A 13,632-nucleotide genomic window follows, 5' to 3' on the forward strand; every position below is an offset into this window, starting at 1 on the left:
TCCACCAACCGCTTTCTGATAGCAACGCACATTCCGGGACGGACCAACATATTAGCAGACAGCCTAAGTCGGGTATTTCTCAGCCCTTACGAGTGGTCTCTGAATCCCTCTGTCACGAAACAGATATTCCACAGATGGGGTCAACCTCGCTGTGACCTTTTTGTCTCTCCCCTAAACTCAAAATGCAGCGAGTACTTCGTGATAGTTCCCCCCAAAGGGGAATCTCCCAGGGACGCCTTGGTTCATGCTTGGCCGCCCAGTCTTCTTTATGCTTATCCTCCTCTTCCTCTGATGATGAAATTCATCCAGAAAGCCTGTCTGTTGCGGAGCAGAGTGATTCTCATTGCCCCATTCTGGCCTCGACAAGTCTGGTTCCCCTTTATGCAGTCTCACAGTGTGGCTCCCCCATGGATTCTGGATACCAGACCAGACCTAATCTCGCATCCGACGAGATGCCACACTCCAAACCTGGTCAGTCTCCGGCTCACAGCCTGGCTGATCCAGTTCCGTTAATGGCAAGGACTCCCGGTATCTCTTCTCCTGTTAAGGCTATTCTGGTGGCAGCTCATAAGCCATCAACCAGAAAACTCTACAGCAGTAAATGGAAATGTTTTTCCATCTGGGCAAAGGGTAAGGAATTAGATCCCTTTACGGTTCCTATTCCCACCATTCTGGACTTTCTATCCCTCCTTTTTGAGCAGGGAGCTAGTGCATCCACCATTAAAGTTCAACTTGCAGCCATCTCTCATTATCATGTGGGAGATGGCATAAGTTCCTTGGCTTCAGCGAAAATATGCAAAGCCTTCCTAAAAGGCGTGTTCCTCTTAAAGCCTCCCATTAAACCGGCTATGCCTCCATGGGATCTTACCTTGGTCTTACAAGCATTAACAGGACCACCTTTCGAACCTGCGGCCTCTGTGCCCTTAAAACTCTTATCTTGGAAGACAGCTTTCTTGGTAGCGATCACTTCTGCCAAGCGGGTATCAGAGCTACAAGCCTTGTGCATTAAGTATCCATACCTTATTTTTCACAAAGATAGGGTTGCCCTCAGGACTAATCCTTCTTTTCTTCCTAAGGTAGCCACAGAATCTAACATTAATCAATCTATCAACCTCCCTGTTTTCTTTCCTAGCTTCCAAAACAAGGGTGAATACACATTGCACAAATTAGATGTACACAGTCAATCATGCTTTTACTTGCATAGGACTAAAGATTTCCGCAAGTCAGACCAGTTGTTTGTTTCTTATGCTAAATCAGCCATGGGCAAACCAATTTCTAAGGTGACAGTAACAAATTGGATTTCTCAATGTATCAGACAGGCATACATTTCAATTGGGAGACCAGCTCCGGTTGTCATTCTGGCACATTCTACCAGATCTGTGGCTACCTCAACAGCGTTTTGGTCTAGAGTTCCAGTTGACGATATTTGCTCAGCGGCTACCTGGTCCTCTTCCCATACGTTCATTTCTCATTACAAGCTGGACATGATCTCCAGAAGTAGGGCTTCCTTTGGCTCCGCGGTGCTTTGGAATATTCTTCTGTAGGGACCACCCAGGGCTTTTAGGTAAGCTGGGGACTCTGTCCAACAGGTTGCAGATCAAATGAAGTAACTACTTCAGATATAGAAGTTATGTACTCACCATAACCTTCCATCTGAGTAGATACTTCATTTGTCTGCAACCGACCCCCCCTGCCATCCCCCGAACCTCGGTAAAATATTGTCCTGTGGAGAATTCTCTCCGTCTTTAGCTTATAGGGCAAAATAACCGATCTGAGGTAATGTGGTTGGTAGCATGGGATTATGGGTAGGGGGAAGAGCTAGGAGCTCGGATCTTGAAGCTTGGAAAGCTGCCGGCTCGGATCCGAGGTCGGATCCGAATCCCACAGGTTGCAGACAAATGAAGTATCTACTCAGATGGAACGTTATGGTGAGTACATAACTTCTATTTTCTTATGCTTCAAGTTCCCAAGGTAAAGCCATTTCAAAACGGACCATTTCTAAATGGATTGCTCATGGAATCCGATTTTGCTATTCACACCATGGAAAGCAAATCCCAGGGAGTATAAGGACTCATTCCACCAGAGCTGCTGCCACTTCCGCTGCCTTCCTCAGGGGAGTTTCTACCAAAGACATTTTGGAAGCTGCAACTTGGAGTTCAGTGCATACTTTTTCAAAGCACTACAATCTACCTCTCTACTCTAAGTCTGGGGCAGGCTTTGCTTCTGCAGTCTTGCAGGGCCTTTTAGCTGCCACTTCTTCATGACCACCTCCCTTTCATTCTGCTTTGGGATTCTACCCTACAGTCATGACTGCAACAGTGAAACACGATGAACATAGTACAGTTGTGTACACTTACCATAAATGTAGATGTTAGAGTGTCTTCACTGTTGCAGTCTGGGTTTCCCTCCCTCCTGTCCCCTCTTATTTTTACTTTTCTGTGGTTCCTTTTTTCACCATTCTTCTGAGGTGTATTTGCAAAGGGTATGGGACCTTATTCATTTTGGGACTCCTGACATCTGGGGCAAGAAAAACTGGAGAACATGGCGTCGGCTGTCAGCTTTGTACTCCTGGTGCTCTGACGTCAGGGAGCATGGCTGAACAGCCGACACCGGACCCAGACTTTGGGATTCTGGCCGACCGAGGACTGCCTGCCGGCAGGGGAGAACCCTACAGTCATGACTGCAACAGTGAAGACACTTGAACATCTACATTTATGGTAAGTGTACACAACTGTACTTTCCGATGAGCCACCCAGGATTGAGGTGCTAGGGACGCTGTCCCAACCAGCAAGAATGAAGGCGAGATAGACAAGATTTATTCCAGCAAATGGAAGAGGTTTTCTATTTGGGCTCATACCCAAGGAATTGACCCTTACACAGCTCCAATTGCTTCCGTCTTGGAGTTTTTGTCTATGCTTTTCCAGCAGGGCTCAGCGTCCGCTACCATTGAAGTTCAATTGGCAGCAATTTCTAATTTTCATGTTGCTAATGAGCCTAGTCTGATGGCTCACAGACTCTGTAAGGCTTTCCTGAAGGGCACTGTATTACTCCGTCCTCCTGTCTCAAAACCGATCATGCCCTGGGATCTAAATTCTGTTCTGCAAGCCCTTACTTCACCACCCTTTGAGCCTGCAGCTACCTGTAACTTAAAATTCTTGACCTGGAAAACTGCCTTTTTAATAGCCATCACATCAGCCAGATGCGTTTCAAAAATTCAAGCTCTTTCTATCAAACCTCCATATTTGATCTTTCATAAGGACAGGGTTTCTCTTAGATCAAACCCTTCTTTTCTTCCTAAAGTGGCATCCATATCTAATCTTAATCAATCTATTGAGTTGCAAGTGTTTTTTCCCCATTTTTCAAACAAGGCAGAATTTAAATTTCATCAATTGGATGTACACAGACAGTTACATTTCTATCTGCACAGAACCAGAGATCTCCAAAAATCTGATCAGCTGTTTGTCTCCTTTTCGGAAAACAGAATTGGGTCCCCTGTCTCCAAAATCACCCTATACAGATGGATATCAAATTGCATCTCTTTTACTTATTCCTCAGGGGGTAAAGAACTACCGTCAAGGCTCACTCTACTTGGGCTGTATCCACATCTACAGCCTATCAGGCCAGATTGTCTATGGATGATATTTGTGCTGAAGCTACCTGGGCATCTCCTCATACCTTTGTTACTCATTACAAGCTGGATGTGGTATCTAGGGGCAGGTCTTCCTTTGGTTCCACAGTACTCAGGAGTATCTTCCTCTGAGCCTCCCAGGATGTAGGTGCTGGGGGCGCTGTCCCACGGGTAAGAATGTAGGCGAGATTGGACTACATAACATCAAGAAGTTATGTACTCACCATAACGTTCGATGTATGTAGTCCATCTCGCCTCACATTCTTACTTACCCTCCCACCTTCCCCCTTCCCGGAGGATCTGGAGGTTAGGTCTGGTTTTTAGAGCTCCCTTCACCTTTAGTTTATTCCTCTTTACTTGGATGTTGTTATGCATGGGGTATGAGTGTGGTGTTCGCAGCAAACTAGATCTGGGGATATAGAACAGTGCAGCATGGGATACCTTCTTAGCCCAGCCAATAGAAGACTTTGAGCTAGAAAGGTTTGGCCAAGTTGGAGCCGATATTCGGCTTCGAACCCACGGGTAAGAATGTGAGGCGAGATGGACTACATACATTGAACGTTATGGTGAGTACATAACTTCTTGATCTTTTCTTGCTCTTGCTGTCATGGATGGATACTCCTTCCCCCATATATTCTCCTTAATACCTCATTAATTCCTTAAATTCTCCCAATCTCCATCAGGTTTGTATAGCCTTCCAAACTCTTAATTAAAATCTCTAATTTATGACAACTTTGACTCCCTTTACCATTAGGGCCAAGTAGTTTTATTGTATATTAACATGACTCATTAACACTCACCATACTTTTTTTTTTCTTCAATCCTCCATATTTTTGTCAACTTATATCCTTCCCTGCTTCAGTAGGCTCCTATGCCCACACGTTCTCTTTCCTGCTTCCCTAACCTCTTCCTCTCCGTACCCTAATACTTCACCAACTTTCTCTTCCTTTCATAGTTTTTTTCCTGTAATTCCACTCTGCTCACTTTATCTCTGCCCTGCTTCCTAAAGTCTTGTCTGTCTTTTTGCCCTAATGCCTCACCCAGTATTTCTCTCTCTCATCCTTTTTTGTATCCCTTGCACCTCACATTTCACTTTTCCCCATTGCTTTATTCTTCACCATCCTTTTTTAACCATACCCTTTACGCTGTCCCCATCTGTATCACTTTTCAGCTCATGTAGGTTTTCATCTCTGGTACATTTTTTTATTTTCTTCTATTTGTTACCTCTCTTGCCTCCATTAATAAGCTATAATCCTTCACTACTTCATCACTGTTTTTTCAATTGATAAAATACATACCTAAGGTTGCTAACTATTTTATTGAATTATTTTGCATATATCTTATTTTGCTGTTATTATTTTTGTATATACATTGATATGTATGTATCTTGTGTTATTCGCATTGTCATACCAGAGCTTTTCTCCTCTGGACTCTGAAACATGGTTTTGCATGGCATAGTCATACTGTTTTGCTTAACAAATGTAAGTAAATTATTTTGTAAAAGAAATGCATATAAAAATATCTCATGGTTTTACAAATATATGGAGTGAGTGAGAAGTTGCTACATCAGGGATTGGTAGAGTCGCCCTTTCTGTAGTAATGGTGGTAATTTTAAAAGCTGTATATCTGTGGTTCATTTTGCCTCCAGTTAGCTTTTAAACTTGCCCCTGCTGATTTTAAAGTGTCAGTTTTTTTTTTGCATTTCCCTTCCCAGTCCTAGAATTCACAGAAGTTCTTACTTAGTAAAAGGAAGTAGGTGTGCAGGTAGCCACTTTTTCAGTGACCTTGCACTGTTCTCTAGGTCATGTCTAACAAAGAGCAAGGAAATAAAACTTCCCAAGGCAAAGTAAATGTTTACTTGCCCATCGAGTCAAGAGGTAAGTTAATTATGGCTGCTGTTTAAGAAAGTGCCTCCTTAGGTGATCGCAAAGAATTCTTAAACTGACTTTATTGCGTTCTCCAAATGTGCAGTTGTGATTTGTTGTTTTTAGAATCTGAACACAGGGCCCCACAGATTTGCGTCAGCTATTTTATGGGTCTTGTTTGCAAATGTAGTTGTACATAGACTGTGAATCAGTTTTGAATACTAATATTTCATTGTTTAAGGCTGTCATTATAGATGTAGTATTTTTTCACATTATGTTTCTAGATTAATTTTGGTTTTCTTGTCATTTCCCTAAAATAAGTCTATTTAATTATCTTTCTTTAAAGAGCAGTATGGATTATCCCAATTGTAATGAAATGTAAAAGAATGGGTAAATTGTACCTGCAGATGTTAAGTTGTCAATCTCGCCTTCATTCTTGCTGGATGGGTTCGGAGCCAAACCTCGGCTCCGACTCGGCCAAATACTAAAGCTCGAGAGCTATTTTTACCGACTCGAGGCCATCCTGTGTCCCATAATGCTAGGCGAAATATACCCAGATCTCGTTTGCCGCTTAGCTACGAGGTTGCATTTTCACCGGCTCCAGGTCGTATATTTTTATTAATAACTTTTGAGGTAGTTTTTAGTCCGTCTTTTATCCTTTTTTGTCTCTTTAGTATTAGTGTAGTTAGCGACTAGTCTTTTCCCCTTCTTTTAGTTGCTAATCTCCCTTTTTCTCCACCCTTAAGGTGGTTGGGCCTTTGACCCTCCCCTTGTAGTACAGTTTTCCACTGGTTGTTCTGTGTGTGTGTGTGTGGAATTCTGTCCCTCTACTTGGTGTAGTTACTCTTTTATAGAAATTGCTATTATAATTTAGAGTATTGTGTGTTTGTTTTTACAGTATGTCTAAGGATACTAAGGTATCGGGTTTCAAGAAGTGTGACTCGTGCTGTCAGAAGATGTCTCTGACAGACGGTCACACTTCTTGTGTGTATTGTTTGGGCCCTCTGCACCTGCAGGACTCTTGTCCCATCTGCCATGCTTTTAGCCCTAGAGTCCTGCAGGAGCGCAGAAACAAACTCATACTTAGAGGCTTGTTAAAGCCTGAAGATTCCCTGGCTAAGACCATCGCTGGGAAAGCTTCAAAGCCCGCCAAATCGTCGGCTCCATGTTCGGAGCCGGCGCTGAGCGGTGCTCTTGCTGCCTCGTCGGTTCCGGTCGGAACCGAGGCATCTAGACCTCAGTCGGCTCCGACTTTAGTGTTGGAGCCGTCCCCGAGCAAAAAGCGCTCTAGGTCTCCGTCTCTCGAGTTGGTTAGATCGGCTCCGAAGTCTCCACTCTTGTCGGAGTGGAGCCATAGATCTCATTCCTCTAGGTCTTCCAGGCTTTTGGGCCATGACCTCGAGAGGGTAGTCAGCCAGATTTTAAAGTCGCAGGCACTGGCCCAGTTGCTACATAGCCAGTCTCAACAGACAGGGGCTACCCCTACACCCGCTCAAGTTCCTCCTCCGACTACCCTGCTGAGCTCGGAGCCGGAGGTCGTCGAGGTTAGTACTGTGGGGGTGTCTGAACCAATCCCCCTGTTGTCGGTTCCTTTGTCAGCTGCAATCCCGTCCTTGGCCCTGTCCTTGGAGGGATCCGGGTGCCGAGACTCCCTCATCGGCTCCGAGGGGGCGAGTGGCATTGGACTCTTGTCCGACCCCGCTTTCCCTCTCGGAGCCTTGGCGCAGGTAAGTTCAGCCCCAACATCGGCCTCGGAGCCATCCCCCTCTGTACTGGGGGGAGTTCTCATCTCCTCGGAGTTGGGTCCTTCTTCCCTGCCAGGGGCGCCTTTGAGGTGATGAGGAGCGTGCTGGCTCCTATACCGGCACCACGGTTGGCCTCCTCGGCCCCTCCCTCCACGGTGCCTGCTTCGGCCCCTGCCTACCCTCCTGACCCCAAGCGAGGAGAACCGACGCTCCAGGCTGCCCCATTGGGCATTTCTTCCTCTTATGAGGCCTCCCCTGACCCTGCGGGGGAGCCCCCTCAGAAAGAGGACATGTAAGAGGAAACATGTGGACTCTTCTGAGTCAGTGACATCTGACACCGACGTGGATGATTCGGAAGGGTCCCCAAGGTCCCCCTCTGAGGATGTCTCCTTCTCTGACATCTTAGAGATCCTCAAACAGAGGGGGAACTGGTCTGCCCTCAACCCATCTGAGGATGAGTCGGTGTACCTGGATGCCTTCGGTTCTCGCCCTTCCACCTCCTGGGTGTCCCCGCCTTTCGACCCACTTATGGAAGTAGTGGCTCAGAAGGCATGGACGGCCCCAGATACTATGGAACCAACTCCCCGGAGGCCCACAAAATTTATTACTGCTCCCTCAGATGAGCAGTTTCTTTCCAAGGGTGTCCCCGTGGATGCCATGGTGGTGGCGGCAGCCACTAAGGAGTTGGCTGACCCTTCAGTACCTGTGCATCCTCCTAATAAGGAATCTAGGATGATGGATAGGTATGGCAAGCGGATGTTTTCCTCAGCGACCTTTGCTATGCGGTCGCTGAATTATTTATTCCATTTCACCCGACTTCAGAGGGACCTTCTCAAGGAACTGGGTGAAACATTGCAGGACCCAACAGGTGTGGGGTCTCAGGAAAAGATCAACTCCCAGCTAGGGACCCTGAACTCTATCGTCAACTCTTCCATGCAGCTCATCTCTTATGCAGCCGATGGAGTGTGTAGAGCCGCAGGTACTGGTGTTGCTGTAAGGAGACATGCCTGGATGCGGCTCTGCAATATTGCTGACCCCTTCAAGGCGTTATTCAATAACACCCCCTTTGATGGTTCTGCTCTTTTTGGACCTCAAGTGAAGGATACCTTAACCAGGTGCGAACAAGAAGGCAAGACTCTCTCTGCCGTGGGAGTCCGTTGTTCCACCCCTTCTAGACCATATCCTAAGGGTCAAAAGGGCGGGAAAATGTGGTTCCGCAAACCTCAGGGAGTTCTGCCGGACGCACGTGGTGAGCTTCCCTCTAGATGCAGAGGAGGGAACAATAACAGACGCTGCCCTAGGGGCAGGGGGTGGTGTCCGCAGAATCAGGGTAGCAGAGAATCTTTCTCTGACAAACCCTTTCAGCACCCCTGAGGAGCTGCCCGACTGTCCACCTTCGGAGGCAGTCGGGGGAAGACTTTCGCTGTACCCAGAAGCCTGGTCCTCCCTTACGCGGGACAGATGGGTACGGTCGATCATATCCGAGGGCTACAAAATCCCATTTATCCACACCCCACATCAACCAAAAGGGCCTCTTCCAGACGTTCCACCTGGTCTGAGAGGCCAAGCAGCACTAGAAATTTCAAAGCTGCTTTTAAAAAGAGCCATCCAACCAGTCCCGGCAGACCAACAAGGATCCGGAATCTACTCCAAATTCTTTTTGGTACCACAAAAGACAGGGGACTGGAGACCTATTTTGGATCTCAGCAGACTGAACAAATCGGTTCAAATAACAAAATTCCGGATGGTCACGCTACAGTCCATTCTTCCCTTTCTGGGTCAGGATAATTGGATGTGCTGTATAGACCTTCAGGATGTGTACTACCATATCAAAATGAACAGGCGCTACAGGAGGTTTCTCCGCTTCCGGCTGGGAGCCAGTCACTACCAATTCAGAGCCCTTGCCCTTTGGCCTCACCACAGCCCTCAGGGTGTTTACCAAATGCATGGCAGTGGTTGCGGCTCACTTGAGATGTCGAGGATTCCAGGTGTTTCCATATTTGGACGACTGGCTCCTTACTGCCACCACCAGGCATCAGCTTCTTCAAGCCAGGGATTATGCTGTACAAACCTGCAAAGCGCTAGGCATCTCTCTAAATTTTGAAAAATCTGCCTTGTTGCCTGTCAGCATATTACCTTCATAGGTGCCGTGTTAAACACGGTAGAGTTGTCAGCAAATCTTCTTACGCAAAGAGTATACAACATTCGCAGTCATGTTCAAGTCCTGCTACAAGAGGACAGGGTCCAAGCCAGGTTTATACTGAAAACGCTTGGTCTGATGGCTGCAACAATCACCTTGCTCCCCCTAGCTCGTTTTCATATGCGGATACTACAGTGGTTGCTTTTTTCCCAATGGTCCTTTCAGCAGCTTCCCATGTCACACAAGATTCTCATCACTCAGTCTTGCAAACGACACCTATCTTGGTGGATGGACTCACCCCAGGTGCTTCAAGGCAGACCGGTTGTTCTCCCCCCTCCGGTTGCCACCGTGACAACGGACGCCTCCCTGATCAGGTGGGGGGGGGCATTTTCAGAGCAGGACAGTCCAGGGCACATGGCAACCCTTAGAGTGCCACTTGCACATCAATGTCCTGGAGATGAGAGCGGTGCTATTGGCATTGCAGGCTCTCCAGAACTCTCTTCCCACTGGGACGATTGCAATACAGACAGACAGTATGTCTGTAGTATGGTACATCAACAAACAGGGTAACCAGGTCCTACCCTCTTTGTTGGGAAGCGCTCAGACTCTGGCAGTGGGCAATCTCTTCTCAGCGGTTTCTGGTAGCAAAACACATTCCCGGGAAGTCCAATGTCATAGCAGACAGGCTGAGCAGGGACATTCTCATGCCCTACGAGTGGTGTCTCAACCAACTAGTAGTGGACCAAATCTTCAGAAAGTGGGATCAGCCTTGCTGCGACCTTTTCGCAACCCCTCAAAACAGCAAGTGTCAAGACTTCTTCACCCTCTTCCGGGCCTCTCTCCCAGGGACGTTGTAGTCCACGATTGGCCCAGGGGTCTCCTTTATGCTCCCCCCCCTTTCCCTAAATCACTCTGTTAGTCCAGAAAGCAACTGCCTTGAGATCCAGGATGATCCTCATTGCCCCTTACTGGCCTCAACAAGTCTGGTTTCCGTTGCTACAACATCATCTACTGGAGCAGCCCTGGCATCTGGACCCTGTGCCAGACTTTCTGACCCATCAATCGGGCAGGCTGCACCAATCCCTGTCATCTCTCAACCTCACAGCTTGGTTGCTCCACTTCCAACCCTAGCCAGACTTCCCTTAATCTCTCCGTCAGTACATCAGATTATCCTTGCCTCTCACAAGTCTAACACCAGAAAGACGTACGATAGTAAATGGAAACGTTTCTCTATTTGGGCAGAAAAGAACCAAGTTGATCCCTTTAATGCCCCTGTCCAAACAGTTCTAGATTTTCTAGCGGAACTCTTTCAAAAAGGTTCCTCTTCAGCCACTATCAAAGTCCAGTTGGCTATTCCAAATTTCCATGTTGGCTTGTCAGAGTCTAGTATTATGTCCCACAAGCTCTGCAAAGCCTTTCTGAAGGGTACCCTATTACTTAGGCCCCCAGTCAAAGACCCTCCTCCACCATGGGATCTAAATTTGGTACTGTCGTCTTTTATTCTACCTCCTTTTGAGCCTGCTGCCTCCTGCTTGTTAAAACTGCTCTCGTGGAAAACACTTTTCTTGGTAGCTATTACCTCAGCCAGAAGGGTTTCGGAACTACAAGCACTTTCTGTGTGCCCCCCTTATCTTGTTTTTCACAAAGATAGAGTGGCTCTTAGGACAAATCCATCCTTCTTACCTAAGGTACTCTCAGAAAAAAATCTGAATCAGACCATTGATCTCCCAGTTTTCTTTCTGAATTACACTGGCAGAGCTGAGAGAAGATTACATTGTTTGGATGTCCATAGGCAACTACGTTTCTATCTGGATAGAACCAAGCCAACGAGAAAATCAGAGCAACTCTTCTTATCTTACGCTGAAGGGAAGCAGGGCCTTCCAGTTTCCAAAGTGACCTTGTCAAGATGGTTGACCTCTCTTATCTCTTTAACCTATCAATTGAGGCATAAGGAACTCCCTACCAAGCCTAGAGCTCACTCAACTAGAGCATTAGCTTCCTCAGTTGCTTTTCAAGCGAGATTACCTACGGATTCTATTTGTGCAGCGGCCACATGGGCCTCGCCTCATACCTTCACCTCTCATTACAAACTGGATATTGCCTCCAGAAATGGGGCTGGTTTTGGTTCCACTGTACTCAAGAGTCTGTTCCATTGAGCCACCCAGGACTAAGGTGCTAGGGACGCTGTCCCATCCAGCAAGAATGAAGGTGAGATTGACAACTTAACATTAAGAAGTTATGTACTTACCATAACGTTTCATGTTAGTTGTCTTCTTCTCGCCTTCTTTCTTGCGTCCCACCCTCCATCCCCCTAGCCTGGAAGACCTAGAGTATTGGGTGATATTTTCCTTGTCACCAGGATTATCCCTTCAGCTAGAGGTCTTCTTCCCCTTTGGTAGCCCTGGTGACAAACAAGCTGTAAGGTTTGTAGTTCTACATAGCTCTTAGTTTTATCTTTTTCTAGTGGTGGGACATGTCTGTCCATAGTGTTAGCTATCAAACGAGATATGGATATATTTCGCCTAGCATTATGGGACATAGGATGGCCTCGAGCCGGTAAAAATAGCTCTCGAGCTTTAGTATTTGGCCGAGTCGGCGCCGAGGTTTGGCTCCGAACCCATCCAGCAAGAAAGAAGGTGAGAAGAAGACAACTAACATGGAACGTTATGGTAAGTACATAACTTCTCATTCTGTGCACTGTAGCATATTATGCTAACTCTGTGAATGGAGATTACATGGCATTGTAATATGACTTGAACATAGGAGAATGAAGGGAGAAAATTATGTACTCTGAAAGGAAATGCGTTGCAAATATTGTACATTGGAAAGCTCTAATTCTGCTTTTCTCCACAGGAAACCTTTGAACAAGTATTTACAGCAGAGTCCTTGGAAGAAGTGCCGTGGTATGTTGTAGCAGGAAACCATGATCACTCTGGCAATGTCTCTGCACAGATTTCCTACTCCCATGTTTCTGAACGATGGTAAGCCACACATCAGCATGTGAACTTAACTTATACAGATAAGCCTTCTCTGCTGCTTAGAATTTCATTTCTAAATTGATAAATAATGAAGTTGAGGTTCAGCATGTGGCAGACAGGATGCCAGCTTACCTAGGCCATCAAAACTTCTCTCCCCCCACCCCCATTTCCTTCCAGCAAACAGAAGTCATGCGCACAGTTCCTCCCTCACACACTTCTTCCTTGTGTAACACTGCTGTTGTGTTGTGCATTACTTGGTTTCCTAAGCAAATGGCACTCACTTAAAATCAAACCTTCTAAAATACCTTAGAACATACCTAAAATCAAAACTTGTCTAGTTAAAAAGTATGTGCACTTCATTTGTTAAATTACATCTGCCAGACCAAACTCCGCTTTTCTTCCCGTCTTTCAACATCTGCTCTCTAAGGGCAAGATAGCTGTCCCTCCTCCCCAATTAGGAGAAAAGTTTTGTATTCAAGAATGTTTCTGGTGACAAAGAAAGAAAGATTTATGGAGACCAGTTCTGGATCTTCCCTTTTTAAACCTGTGTGTGATAGTACACAAGTTTAAAATGCTATCCCTTCACAACGTGTTACCCCTTATCCTCCATTTAAGTTTTCTGGTCACCTTGGATATAAAAGATGCATATCAAATTCCTAGCGATCCAAATTTCATACATTTCTTAATGTTTTGTGTGTGTCTCTCTTGTGTGTGCGTGCATCTGGATCACATTATCAGTTCTCTGCATTACCACCCTTTGATTTATCCTCCAAGGGTACTTTTATTTTTTCATTATATCTAAATAATTTTATGTTCAGTAGCACTGTCGCCTCACAGCAAGAGGTTCTCCCTTTCGATTCTTGGCTGGAGCGCCTTCTGTGTGGAGTCTGTATGTCTTCCCCACGGTCGAGTGGAATTTGAAAGACATGCATGAATGGGAATGCCTTCGTTGATGGTTGGGCATCGGGCTGGCACCTCAGCTCCGTAAAAATCGACTACCAATTATTAGCGGACTGGAGTTCCGCTGTGTTGACCCCTAACCGGGAAAAGCCAAAAGAAAAACACTAATGCATAAAAACACAATTGTTGTTTAGATTTTGTTATACTACAGAATGTCTTTTGTTAGGGCAGCCGTGAGTTTGTTTTTCATTGTAGTCAACAAATGTAATTTGTACCTGATAATGTGACTCAGCTTAGACAGTAAATATGGTGTTTTTTGCATTTAGCTACACTGCCAATGCTGTGATTCGCTTTATTTTATTTAAAATTTGCTAAT

At 46.0% G+C, this 13,632-nt stretch overlaps 1 protein-coding gene across 1 annotated transcript in view; it reads left to right on the plus strand.

Moving 5' to 3' along the window:
• The window catches only part of ACP5 (acid phosphatase 5, tartrate resistant), a 442,332-nt gene that overhangs the window by 175,394 nt on the left and 253,306 nt on the right, over positions 1-13,632 (plus strand). Inside the window, exon 3 of the mRNA XM_044084644.1 lies at positions 12,232-12,359. Within this exon, the coding sequence (XP_043940579.1) occupies positions 12,232-12,359 (128 nt within the window). The remainder of the gene's footprint in view (positions 1-12,231; positions 12,360-13,632) is intronic.

Source organism: Protopterus annectens, chromosome 9.part0, assembly GCF_019279795.1.
Source record: "Protopterus annectens isolate FY-2018-M chromosome 9.part0, PAN1.0, whole genome shotgun sequence".
Classification (NCBI taxonomy): Eukaryota; Metazoa; Chordata; order Ceratodontiformes; family Protopteridae; genus Protopterus; species Protopterus annectens.